A 14,486-nucleotide genomic window follows, 5' to 3' on the forward strand; every position below is an offset into this window, starting at 1 on the left:
TCTTTTGTGAGTATTGGTTTAGGATATTAAGCACGTGTGTTTACATAAATGACATGGATTCTTCTTCTTCTTTTTTCCTGTTTGTTGAGTAGATTTGGTGGTTATGAATTGTTCTTCCTCTTTCTTTCACTATGGATAAAATAAGATTTAAAATTTACATAGTTTGAGCTTATGTATTTATAAAACTAATGGGTTTGTTAAGGGGTATCAGATCTAAAAAGGGCTTATGGTTTGTGTGATATAGATATGAGTTATGAGTAGTGGGGTTGGTTATTTCATAGAAGGTTTCAGGAAGATAGCATCTGCTCTGCCGACACCAAAGAAAAGGAATATATCGGAAGCAATGAATAAGAGTAATGTGAAATCCATCAGCAGCTCCCATCTCATCGATGCAAAGCTCGAAGAGCATCAGTTGTGTGGATCCATGCAGCACTGTCCCGGTTGCGGACACAAGCTTCAAGGAAAACCGGTACGGATTCATCTCCTAATATTCTTGGCTTCAACAGCAAGCCTTTGATTGACAAATTATACTTGTATTCTAATCAAGGATTTTTCGGATAGTCAAGTTGTTTGTTTAACAACATTCCAACAATTGTTCTCTTTCTTTTGTTTATTCTTCCCTTTTGCTTTAATTTGAACAGAAAAATGAAAAAAATATTGCAGGACTGGTTAGGTCTACCAGCAGGAGTGAAGTTTGATCCGACAGATCAAGAACTGATACAACACCTCGAAGCAAAAGTGGAAGCCAGAGAAGACATCATCATGTCTCACCCTTTGATTGATGAGTTCATCCCAACGATTGAAGGACAAGACGGGATTTGTTACACACATCCTGAGAAACTCCCAGGTTGTCTTCAATAGTGTTTGCTTCCTTCAATGCTGTTAGGTCTTACTTTTTTTTTTTTGGGGGGGGGGGGGGGGTTGAAAATTAGGTCTTACTTTATTGTCAACCTAACAATGTTTTATATCAGGAGTGAGCAGAGATGGATTAAGCAGGCATTTCTTCCATAGACCACCAAAGGCTTACACAACCGGGACAAGAAAAAGAAGGAAAATCCAAACCGAATGCGAGTTGCAAGGTGGCGAAACGAGGTGGCATAAAACCGGCAAGACAAGGCCTGTCATGGTGACTGACAAACAAAAAGGGTGCAAGAAAATCCTGGTTCTCTACACTAATTTTGGAAAGAACCGAAAACCCGAAAAGACTAATTGGGTCATGCACCAATATCATCTGGGTCAACACGAGGAAGAGAAGGATGGAGAGCTTGTGGTGTCCAAGATATTTTATCAGACTCAACCCAGGCAGTGCAACTGGTCGGAACGAACAAACATCCACCTTGATAGCCACCGCCGGAATTGTTCTTCAAAGCAACAATTAATCATCCCTCTCAGACACCAAGTCGCTTTGTCGAGCCTCGCCGGTGCCATGGATATCCAACATTTAAAACCTGATCATCTTCTCAGCTTCCACGAGGTACGTTTTTCCTTCATTTATATTCCACGTGTTTCCTCCCACTACCATGTAAATTTTATGAATGCATCCAATACTTTCATTAAAGGATAAACATCAAAGTTTTCTTATCTAACATAAAATAAAAAGTAAAGCTTAGGGTTGCTTGCATATACGGCATTTAAAAAAAAACAAAATCTATATGGACCTCACTTGATTGCCTTCGTGAGCTATCTATTCTTTCTTTTTCACCCGCCAAATAGGACCTATATTGAGAGAGAAACAATAGAAAATTTGAAAGGCCTAAAAGAGGGGTAGTAGTAACAGAAAAGGAATATGTTTAGTTTCATGGTGGGGGGTTTGTCCATTGCAGGTGGGGATTGGAGAAACTTCAGCTGCAAGGGAAACTCCGACTCAAGGCCAAGAGAAAGCGGTGCCAAATCAGATTATCCATGATCATCATCATCAGCCGCAGCAGATTGCTACCACGGCGTTCCACATTAGCAGGCCTTCGCATCCCATTTCCACTATCATCTCTCCGCCACCACCCCTCCACCACACTTCCATCATCCTCGATGATGAGGACTCCTTCCATGTCTCCAGAATAATGCTTGAAAATGAAAGTTTCCAGGTAATATACATCGTCGTCGTCGTCATCGCTACTCTATCAATTAATTCTCCCCATATAATAATCAACCATCAACATTTCAATTAGTAACTTTTCTCTCGAGCAACCACAGTTTTACGTGGTACTTGTTTCTCAAAACCCAGCTTTCACTCGGGGACATGCTGCATGTTACTAATATTAACTACACTTATTGTTAAGCTCAAGGGCAACTCAATCATACATGCTTCATTTAGGTTAAGATCCTGATTCGGGAACAATGAACCGTTTTTAATTCTTGTTGAAACATATGATTCTAGAACAATGAACTGCATTTAATCCTTGTTGAATTGAATAAATGCAGCAAAATCATAAACTTGGAGGAAGTTCAGTAACAGGTTTGGAAGAACTAATAATGGGTTGCACTTCAAGTGACATCAAAGAAGTGAGTATGAACTTTTTGATCCTGAAATCTCATGACCCTTGTTTGACATAATACCAACTAAGCAAGGGAACTATAATTTTTAGGTGTATGTATTTTTTTAAAATTGTGTTTAAATTTCTTAAACAAAAGTCAAATACTTGAATCACATTGTTTAATAAAAAATAATTATATTGTTTGATAATACATTTTTTTATCTCAAAAATTATAAAATTTTAATTCTAAAAATATAATCATGATTAATAAATTTTTAGTTATAAAATAATTTGATGAATGAAAGTTTTTTCAAAAAAAATATAATTTTTAATTTTAAAAATAAATTATTTTCATAAATATTTTTAAAAAAAATCTAAATTTTATAATTTTTGTGAAATTATTACTTAAAATGTTAAAAAATGTTAAAATGAAATTTTAGTTATAATTGAGGTGTCAAATAAAATATTTCTTATTAATTTAGTATGTCATGTCATCCCCTTAACAATATTTCATTGTCGTTACCTATTATTTTTATTAAAAATCCAAAGTTTAATGTTTATTTTATAACTTTTAAAAATCTAATGACAAATGAAATTATTTTAATAAATTTAACGACCATTTATAAATTTTGTCATAATTTTTTATTAGTGGTGCATATCGATAATACATCATTATTGGTACACATCGATTTATGTCACACATTCTAGAGTTATCCTATATTTGAATATATGTTGCTAAAAGGGGTAGTAAAAGTAAGGGGGAAATGCCCCCTTTGTGACTATAAACAACAGAGAATGAAAAGGAAAAAAAATCTAAATCTAAATGATGGGGTAAAATATACAAAGAGAATACGGTATAGCATCAACATTACTGTTTTGGTCGAGAATTTGGAAGAATGCATAACATATTTTGTTGACTCGTGAGATTTGTTGGTTGCAGAGTGGACAAAAAAAGGGCAGCTTCTTCATTTGTTGTTTTTAGGTGAAAGAGTTTGTGTGGTTAAAACCCTAACCCTAAGTTTGGTTTGATTGGTAGGGGTCATCAATCACAAATCCACAAGAAGCCGAATGGTTCAAGTACTCCTCTTTCTGGCCTGACCCTCACCATCATTCCTAGTGCGTCCAAAATAATTACCACTCAAGTCCTTCCCAAGGAAAGAGAAAAAAAGCTAGTACTAGTTTGTTGTTTTAATGGGGGAGGTACAATATAGTTTCATGTTGTTGGAAATAAAGAATAAAATGAAAGCGAAAACAAAGAAGAAAAAGAGCAGGGGAAAAGGCTGCTCTCTTCTCACAAATAGGAGCAAATACCTCCATGCATCAAAATCATCGTCTTTATCTATTGGAATAGTTGACCCTAATTATTTTATTACTTGCATACTTTCCTTTATTTAATTTTATTGGCATGGTTTACCCTAATTTTTGTTTCAAGATACTTTGTTAATTGTATGCTCTTCTACAATATACGGAAGAAATATTAACAGTCGACTGACATATTTAACTATATTTTTATATAGATATGATCATCGAGAGCCTGATCACACCCATTAAGCAAACCATTGAATAATAATAAAATATTTGTAAAACATCATCACCATCATAAAATAACCTTCTCGTGACATGGTCAAATTCTAATCCCATACTTGAAGTAAAATTTTGTTTCGTTGCCCCTACAATCTTATTAGGGTAAACTACGTGAAAAATTTTGAGTAAGTTTTCATTTTTCACATTGAATTTTTAAAAGTTATTAATTGATTATTAAAATTATCGATTTGTAACAAAATCATCAATGTTAACCTCACTAACGGAAAGCTGAGTTGGACCGTTGACTGCCCACCTGGAGAACCGTCAAGAGTCCTTGTTCGATTATTCGGTCACTTCAGTAATTTTATGTTGATGAAGAAGCAGCTTCGACACCGACAGAGTCCGCGACTGAGCAAAAGATCGAGACAGTGGAGAGAAACCATCGGAAAAATTCAAACCAGAGGAGACGAAAGTAGAAGAAAAGAAAGTAGAAGAGGAAAGCCGAAGGAAGAAGCACCCAAAGCTGGAGAGAAATCAAACCCACCCCCAGCAGAGACTAGAAAATCTGAGGGCATAACTACCGCTGTCACTCAATAGAATAGTCGTCGACTCCGACGACAACTACTCTGCTGTAGGAAGTAGAGAACCCTCCATTAACACATAAAGAAGAGCAAAAATCAATGAAGGTAGCAGCAAAAACCAAAAATTGAAACGAGTAAAAGCACTCAACTTGTCATGAATGAGTTAGAACTTCGACCACTATCCGGTGACCATACCTGCACCGCGTCCGTTCTCGTAGACCGTATCCTATTTTTATACGTCCAAATTGTTAAAGCAAAACAAACCAACAAAGAACCATCTTGGTAGCAATAAAAGGTTGCAATTTTGTTCATTAGTGCAAGTATCTTCATACTATTTTTATTTCTATTTCTTACCCTAAAATCTAAAGGTTCAGTTGCTTGCAAAGATATGTTAAAGAATTCATTCTAAAGTTACTCACTCCATGTTGCATAAGTCACTCATTTTTATCCCTCATTCGGAACTGGTTGTCTTATTTTCATCGGAATAGATACCGTGTCCCATGCATGCAAATCAAATCTTTGTCTTTCCTTAATTACTGTAAGAAATGGTTGTCCCTTATTCCCATATGTAATAGGATAAGGGGAGGTAAGATAGTAGGCTGCTCCCAACACCAGGTTGAGATAAGCTTCCGTAGAAGACCTCCGAATTATGAAATACCCTCCGTGTGACTCGATTCCACGACCTCAAGGTTAAGAACCTTGTGCTCTACCAACTGAGCTGGATAGTCATCTCCTTTGCTTAATTAATGTCTTCTAACAAAATGAGGCACTCATTTAATCTCACGTGTAAGCTCATCACTTTGTTGATGTTGTATAAAACATGGTTTAAAACACCTTCAATTTAATTTAACAAGCCAATAAAGAACTAGCTTTTCACCTTCATGCCAAATTGGTTATCGTACTCGCAGCATGTCCTTTTAATGGCTTTTAAAGACCCTTGAATGAACTGTATTTGGGTAAGAAAATCGTAATGCCATGTTCAGTGTTGTTGGCTTGGTTTTGGAAGGCGTTAATGAGTTAATTGATTCAAGGTAATTAAGTAATGTGTTAAACGGACTAGCCACACAGAGTAAATCAGTGAGGTTTATATATTGCGGAGTCGGAGTCGGTGTTTGTGTCGGAGTTGAGGTCAATATAAATAAATCAGGGCGACTAGCTTTTTCCATATATGTGAAAGAAGAGCAAATGAACAATGTAGAAGAAATAAGTCACGAGAAACTGCATTTTTTTTCTGTGCTTACCCTATAAATTTTGTTTTGCTTCGATAAATACCCTTAAACATAGTTCTCGGAAAGGAGTGGTGAAATTGTAATACGGTCGGCACAAAGGTGTTTGTGGAAAGGAGTGGTGAAGATTTGACTAAAGGGTTATCTTAGAAAAAATATTTTCTTATTAAAAATAAGTCAAAGAGTCAACCGAAGTATCACCAATATAATCAAAAGGAGCCAAATCAGCTATAATTTTTGCTGCTACCTTCGTTATTTTTTCTTCTTAATGCGCTAATGGAGAGGGTTCTCCACTTATAACAGCGAAGGAGTTGTCTTCAGAGGCAGCAGCTCTGGAGTGGCAACGAAGTTATTCCCTCAGACTTACTAGTCTCCGTCGAGGGTGGGTTTGGTTTCTCTCCAGCTTTGGGTGCATCTTCCTTTGGCTTTCCTCTTCTCCTTTCTTTTCCTCTACTTTAGCCTCCTCTGATTTGGATTTTTCAGGTGGTTTATGCTCCACTATGATGATCTTCTGCTCAGCCACAGACTCTGTCGGTGTCGAAGGTGCTTCTTCACCAACGTAAAGTTGCCAAAGTGACTAAATCTGTAAATCATCAAACAAAGATTCTAATGGTTCTCCGACGGGGCAGTCAATGGTCTAGTTAAACATTTAACAATCTAACTCAGATTTCTGTTATTAAGGTTAAAGTCGGTTAACGTCGAGTGACCATTTTACTATAAATCAATAACATTAGTGATAAGTAATTTTTGAAAGTTTAGTGTGAAAATGAAAACTTTCTCAAATTTTAGTGACTGTTTATGTAGTTTACCCATCATATTACTAATACCTAAGGGGACAGGACAGCGGAGCTATAATTAAATTATGCTCACCCAATCAATGTAAAAAAAACCTATTGATAATTAATGATGCGTGAAAATAAAAAGAGTTGGTGTGATATTATTAACTTACGAGATCAAGTATTATTTTCAATATTTATTTAGCTTCTTTGAGTACGTCTTTCTCTATGTTCTCTCACTTTGTATATTGTTGTTATGAACCTTAGTGAATTCAAGAAGAATTTAGGGATTTAGAGGAATTGATAAGAATAGAATTGAGAGAAAATATGATAATTTCATTAATTGCCAGAATAGATTCTTTTTTTTCCAGTACAATAGTTCATTATATTCTTCAGTACAAACAAATCTAACAGAATTTGTTCTGTACAGTTGGCAGTCACAACTGATTCCAACAATTTTTCACGTGTTGGGTTGTTCAACAGCAAGCCCAGTCTGGTGGTTCATTTCTAAGCAGGCCGGTCCTTTAACCAATCCAACCGAAACTCTTGTTGGGTTCTCCACGCAAGTCATTTGCCCCAATTTAAGAGATTGGTTCTGCTGCTCCAGGTATCCTTTCATTTCTCCCAATCTTTCCCGCAAAATCCCTAATCCATCAGCAGAAATCCTTAACATTTCCCCCTTTTCTGCCATGTCCATAACATCTCCCTCCCCTTCACCTGATCCTTGTCCCCAAGGATCAAAGTCTGGAAATTGAGACTTCAAAACATTATAATCTTCCCAAGTCGCGTTTTCAGTCCCCAAATTCGACCATTGTATCAACAATTACGTGACCGCTCGGTTCTGTCTCTTCACGATCCTTTTGTTAAGCACTATGGCTGGATACACCTTCATTTGTCCATCATCACTGAGTTCAGGAGGATTCTTCGAGGTAACTGCTCCTTCACCTACCTTCTTCTTCAATAGACTCACATGAAAAACATGGTGAATTTTTTAGTGCGTTGGCAGTTCCAATTGATACGCTACTAACCCTATTTTTTTGATTTTGTAAGGTCCATAATATTTCGCAGCCAACTTTAAATTCTTTCGGACAGCTACTGAAGATTGTTTATAGGGCTGCAATTTGAGGTAAACCTCCTCTCCTTCTTGAAATTCCCTGTCACTTATATGTTTATCTGGATTTTGTTTCATCATGTTTTGAGCCTTAGCTAGATTTTCTTTCAGTAATCTCTGTAGCTGTTCCCTTTCCACCATCATTTCCTGTACTGTGTTGACACTAGTATCATTAGGCCAAGTAATCATAGGAGGCTTGCACCCATACATTGCTTTAAAAGGTGTAATTCTTAGGGCTGAATGATAATTAGTGTTATACCACCATTCAGCCAGTGGTAATCATCTTGCCCAACTACCAGGTTTATGGAAACACATACTTCTCAAGTATTGTTCCAAACACTGATTTAATCTTTCAGTCTGCCCATCTGTCTCTGGATGATAGGATGTACTGAAAAGAGTTGTAGTTCCAAGCTGCCTCATTAATTCCTTCCAGAACAAACTTGTAAAAGTTTTGTCTCTGTCAGATATAGCTATCTTAAGAGGTCCATGCAATTAATAAACTTTCTCCAAATAGGTTCTAGCTATTTCAGTTACTGTATAGGGATGTGATATGGCTAAAAAATGGCCATATTTGGAGTACTTATCCACTATTACCAATATGCAATTGGATTTCATTGACTGTGGTAGTCCTTCAATGAAATCCATGGTAATAACTTCCCATGCATGATTAGGAATAGCAATATGTTGTAACAAACCTGATACTGCTACATTCTCCCCTTTAGTTCTTTGACAGACTTCACATGTCTTCACATAAGTCTTCATCTGATTTTTCAAACCTTTCCAATAGAAATAAGGTTTGATTCTCTGATATGTTGCTTGTACTCCATAATGTCCTCCCTGAGGAGAATCATGCAAGCACTCCATTATTTTCTTTATTAAATTCCCATGTTCCCCAATGTAGACTCTATTCCTATCCTTAGCACCCCTTTAACTAACTTCCAATCAGACTCTATATTAGAGTTAATGATTAAACCTGTAATAAATTTATGAGCTAAGGTATCTCCTTGATAATTGTCTTCAATTTCTTTCACCCATTCAGGAATCAGTACTGTAGTAGTCATCTGTAAACACTCTCCTTTTTCTTCCTCAATTCTTCTGGATAAAGCATCTACCACTACATTCAATCTGCCCTTCCTATAATGTATGACATAATCCAAACCCAACAATTTGGATAATCCATTTTTCTGAATGGTAGTGGTTAACTTCTGCTCCAATAGATGTTTTAAAGGTTCATGGTCTGTTTTGATTATAAAAAGACCATTTTCTAGGTAGTGTCTCCATTTAGATACAACCATGAGTATGGCTATATACTCTTTCTCATAAATAGACAGTTCCATATGCCTTGGTCCCAAAGCCTTACTCAAATAAGCTAATGGCCTGCCATCCTGTGTCAAAACAGCCCCAATTCCTTGTTGACTTGCATCAGTCTCCAAACAGAATGTTTTGCTGAAGTTTGGAAGAGCCAATACATGAGCTTCACACATAGACTGCTTCAATTTCTTAAAAGTTGTTTCTGCTTCAACATTCCAGTTAAAAGCTCGTTTTTTTAGTAAACTTGTCAGTGGTTTACTGATTTCCCCATACCCTTTAATGAATTTTCTATATTATCCTGTAAGTCCTATGAACCCTCTCAAGGACTTGAGATTCTTTGGAACTGGCCATTTCTGCGTTGCCTCCACCTTAGTAGGATCAGTAGAAATTCCTTATGTTGATATTACATACCCCAAATACTCCACTCTATTTTGTCCAAAGAAACACTTACTTTTTTTTGCATACAATTGATTTGTCCTCAAAATTTCCAAGACCACCTTCAAATGTTGCGATTAGGACTATACACCAAAATATCATCAAAAAATACTAACACGGACTTCCTCAAATATGGACCAAATAATTCATTCATTAATGCTTGAAAAGTGGCAGGTGCATTGGTTAAACCAAAGGGCATTACCTTGAACTCATAGTGCCCATGATGTGTCCTGAATGTTGTTTTAGGAATGTCCTCTTCTTTAACTCTTATCTGCCAATATCCTGATCTCATATCTATTTTAGAAAAATAGGAAGCCTCAGCCAATTCATCTAACAAGTCTTCCACTACTGGAATTGGGAATTTTTTTTTAACTGCCACAACATTTAGCTGTCTATAATCCACACACATTCTCCATGTTTCATCCTTCTTCTTTACCAATAAACAAGTGAAGCAAAAGGACTCTTACTGGTCTGAATAATTGAGGCAGACAACATCTCTTTAATCTGTTTTTCAATTTCTGTCTTCTGTGGGTGTGGAAATCTGTAGGGTCTCAGATTTATTGGTTGAGTTCCTTCTTTGAGAATCGCTGCATGATCATGGCTTCTAATAGGAGGCATTTTCTTAGGTTCTTCAAAAACATCTTGATACTCCTCTAGTAAAGGTTGTAATTCCACTGGAAATTTGGATTCAACTATCTCCATACTCAAAAAATATGCTTCTCCTATCACTTCTGGTTCCCTTGCAGTAATTTGTATCAGCTTGGATTCTGAAATCAATTTCATTAAAGAACCCTTCTGTTTTCCTTCAAATTTAATCTCATTTTCTCCCACTTTAAAAGTCATAGTCATCTCCTTAAAATCCATTAGAATTGGACTATATTAACTCATCCAATCCAGTCCTAACACCATATCACTTCCCCCCATATTCAGAACTCTAAAATCATATTCAAATGCATTTCCTTGCATTTTCCAGCTCAACTTGTTACTCTTGGCAGTGTTGAATAATTTTTCTCCATTAGCAACTGTTATAGCCAAAGGGTGAGTTTGTTCCACTTCCACAACTTCCTTTGCCCATCTAGGAGTAATGAAACTGTGTGTACTCCCACTATCCACCAAAATATTTAGAGATTTTCCTCTAATAACTCCTTGAAGTCTCAAAGTATTATGTCCCACACTGCCAGTAAGAGCATTAATAAAAATCTCCAAAGCTCCTTGTTCTTTACCCTCAACTTCTTCTTCTTTATCTTCCTCCTCATCTCCTTCTATGTTTTCTTCCTCCTCCATCATATTAAGCTGTTTAAGTTTACATTGATGACCAGGAGTGAATTTTTCTCCACACTTAAAACACAAATTATGTGCTCTTCGATACTCGATCAAAGTTTGTTTATTTGGAGAATTGATTGTTGGATTCTTCTGTATATTTGATGCAGCCAGAAACTTTTGTGATTGAGCATGTATTCCTGGATAATTGTTTTTGAGCAGTGACATCTTCTTTTTTGCTTCCATTTCTAATGACAATTCACACAACCTGGCCTTCCCAGCTTCATCCAGACTTTTTGGTTCATGCATCCTCACTCTATGCTTAATTTCCTCCTTCAACCCACTCAGAAACATAGACACAAAATAGTCTTCCCCAAGATAAGAATTATTCTGTAACATGAATGGTTTGAGCTCCTCAAACTTCTCTTGATAATTCTCCACTGTGGATTTCTGCAAAAGCTTACTAAATTCTTCAATCACATTAATATAGTTCTTATCACAGAACCTGCTACATACATCCTCCATGAATTCCTGCCATTTTACTTAACCTTTTTGCATAATATATCCATCATACCAATTTTCAGCTTTACCTGTCAAATACATTGCTGCTATTTCCATTTTCTGTTCATCAGGAATTACAAAAATAGTAAAATACTTTTGACATTTTTTGACCCAACTCCTTGGGTTATCACCATCAAACATCTATAGTTCTATCTTAGGTCTCAGGGTAAATGACTGATTTGGTACACTTTTCTCATACAAATAGGGGTCTTTAGAAAGTGAAGTATTTCCAGATTGATGATTATTCCCTCCTAGGTTCAGTTTCTGAGGAATATATGATTTGTAGCATTCTGGTTTAGGAGCTAATACTCCAGGTCCTTCAGGATAAAAGGAATATTTTTCATGCTCATTTATCACTGTCACTTGCGTAGGCCTTTTTCCTTCATATTTAGGTAAAGATGCAGCAATTACCTGGTCATTCTTTTCATGAGTATTCTGCTCAGGTTCTTCACTCACCTTAGACACACACCTCAATATCTTCTGCAAATATCCCTGGGTCTCATCCATCCTGCTTTCCAGTATCTTCAATCTGTTTTCCCATTCCTCTTTTTGTTCTTCCCACCTTCTAGGAACCCGAACTTCATTCCCAGTCTCCTCATTACTGCTTGATACGGCTGTTGATTCCACCTTATCACCCATCTGTTGAATTTTCTTTTGCTTACCCAGTTTGACGTTGGATCTTTACTAAGCTCTGATTACCAATTGTTATGAACCTTAGTGAATTCAAGAAGAATTTAAGGATTTAGAGGAATTGATAAGAATAGAATTGAGAGAAAAAAATGATAATTTCATTAATTGCCATAATAGATTCTTTTTTTCCAGTACAATAGTTCATTATATTCTTCAGTACAAACAAATCTAACAGAATTTGTTCTGTACAGCTGGCAGTCACAACTGATTCCAACAATTCTTCACGTGTTGGGCTGTTCAACAGCAAGCCCAGTCTGGTGGTTCATTTCTAAGCAGGCCGGTCCTTTAACCAATCCAACCGGAACTCTTGTTGGGTTCTCCACGCAAGTCATTTACCCCAATTTAAGAGATTGGTTCTGCTGCTCCAGGTATCCTTTCATTTCTCCCAATCTTTCCCGTGAAATCCCTAATCCATCAGCAGAAATCCTTAACATTTCCTCCTTTTCTGCCATGTCCATAACAATTGTTTTAATCCTTTTGTTTTTCCCTTGTGACAAATGGCGGACTTTAATTCAGTGCTTGTAATGGTATTAATGTTTGGCTAATGAAAGTAAATGTACTTTTGCTGCTTTTAAGTAATTAAATAATAATAATTTGTATTACTGAAATTATAATTAAAAACTCAAACCAATAAAATTGTGACTTCAACTGTTCACGTTTTGGAAATTGACATAATTTAATAATGATCTTTTATGTATAGGGATGCACAAAAGTATATGTGAGGTAAGTCTTCTCTGAAAATTTAAAATTATTATATATTTTAATTTTTTTAATATATTTTTTATTAAAAATCTGTGTCGTCCTCTAAAATTTTAGTTTATCTCTTTTAAGTTTAAGTTCATCCCTTAACATAAAATCACGCTTCCGTTCGTGTATATTTATGAATTTTCGATAAGTTTTTACTGCTATTATATTTATCCCCTTAGATTCGAGCTTGCACCAGTATTATACTTCGTTAATTAAATCCTAGTGGGGAATGGGATGGTGAGGGAAAGAGGACATGTGTCTCTTTCCACATGTAACCAAAACAAAAGCGAATGATATATGCCTTGCTGAACATAAAAAAGATGACATCCTTAGGTGCAACTAGAGACAAGTATTCGCTAGCAGTGTTTTAGGTCCCAAAAAGAAGTTGGAATGAGAATTTTGTAGTGCAATAAGGAATATCACAACATGCCACTGCCCCTCCTTTTTTCGATTCTTCAACAGCAATGTCACTGCTTTTTGGATATAGTATAACGACCCTTTAGTTTGATTGGAATGCTTAATTCTATTACGTCTTTTTTAAGAGAGTGAAGCTCTCTAAAGTTACCTTCCTTTTTTCTAACATTTTCTTTCCTACTATGACAGTCCATTTGCCGCACTGTCGATGGGCTGCTGTGTAGTCAAGACTCTTTCCTATTAAAACATACCTAATTGGTTGTTGTTAGGAAAGATTGTTGCGCAATTCATGCACAAAAGAATAATTTAATCCAAGACATGGCACCACTAGCTAAGTTTTTATCTGTGGGTGTGGATAATCCAACAAATATATAACAATACAAAGCGGTCCTTTATATTACATTATCCATGCTTATATTATATAAGCCCATCCCCCCCTCCCGCCGCGCCAATATATATATATGAGCATTATGAAAATGAGGACCCTTGGCCACCAATGAGGGTTCAGGGAGTGGTGTTAAAACTCCACGTCTTTTAGGCAAAAAAAACAAAGCTCTGGTCACAATATTGTGAGAGTGAAGATGTGATGGATACAATAGGTAGTACTTGTAGTAGGCTATACCCTTTGAGTTCTTTTCCCAGCCAGAATAATGAAGTTTCCTTCTCTCTGTCCCTTTCTATTTTTACTTGTTCAATGTCCAAGCCTCTTCGGACAGGTTCCCGATCGTATAACACAGGGAAATACATAGGGTTAGATACTCCAAACGTCAATCTAATTACAACCCCATCTTCTATCTGCCTATCCATCCAACAAGACCTGATGTTAGTTTTTGTGTGGGGCCCTGGCCCCCATAAACATCTTATTGTTAAATCTCTTTTCGAATCCTTTTCAAATCATTGCTGCTGGTTAGACCGATTGGAGCAAGGTTTCAAAACTTCAGCTTGGAAATTTCATTTCTTTGACAACACGTTAAAACTAAATAGGGTTTGGCTAGTGAATAATTCAACACTCATCCTTTGGCATGAGCCATGTACAAGAACGGGTGGTCTGATGACATTCAATTTTTTTATTTATATTTTATATAAAAAATATTGACACGGCTATAAAAAAATAATTAACATTCCTTTATAGATTTTATATGAAAAAATATTGACACCGCAGTTCAAGTTTCTTGGTTCTTCCATTTCCCTTTGGTGGACTTGTGTTGGAAAGGCAAGCTAATTGTCTAGTTGGTTTCACTGAAAACTGTGTAACTAAACAAAAAAGTTCAGCAAGTAGCTAAAAACAGGGGATCAGGCTATTTCTTACCATTAATGCATGATGCATAGATGGATTTATAAGATGGTGCAGAGGATGTATCATCGATACTCATCTTATA

At 36.2% G+C, this 14,486-nt stretch overlaps 1 protein-coding gene across 1 annotated transcript; it reads left to right on the forward strand.

The window, feature by feature from the left end:
- Positions 1 to 300: 300 nt before the first annotated feature.
- On the forward strand, positions 301 to 6,365 carry LOC120175474 (NAC domain-containing protein 75-like). Its single transcript, XM_039182105.1, has 7 exons — positions 301 to 469; positions 664 to 847; positions 972 to 1,474; positions 1,824 to 2,081; positions 2,419 to 2,499; positions 6,106 to 6,184; positions 6,286 to 6,365. Exons 1-7 carry the CDS (start codon positions 344 to 346, stop codon positions 6,363 to 6,365), a joined length of 1,311 nt encoding a protein of 436 aa, XP_039038036.1. The 5' UTR covers positions 301 to 343.
- Positions 6,366 to 14,486: the final 8,121 nt, after the last annotated feature.

This window comes from Hibiscus syriacus, unplaced genomic scaffold (assembly GCF_006381635.1).
Source record: "Hibiscus syriacus cultivar Baekdansim isolate YM2019G1 unplaced genomic scaffold, ASM638163v2 tig00003194_pilon, whole genome shotgun sequence".
NCBI lineage: Eukaryota > Viridiplantae > Streptophyta > Magnoliopsida > Malvales > Malvaceae > Hibiscus > Hibiscus syriacus.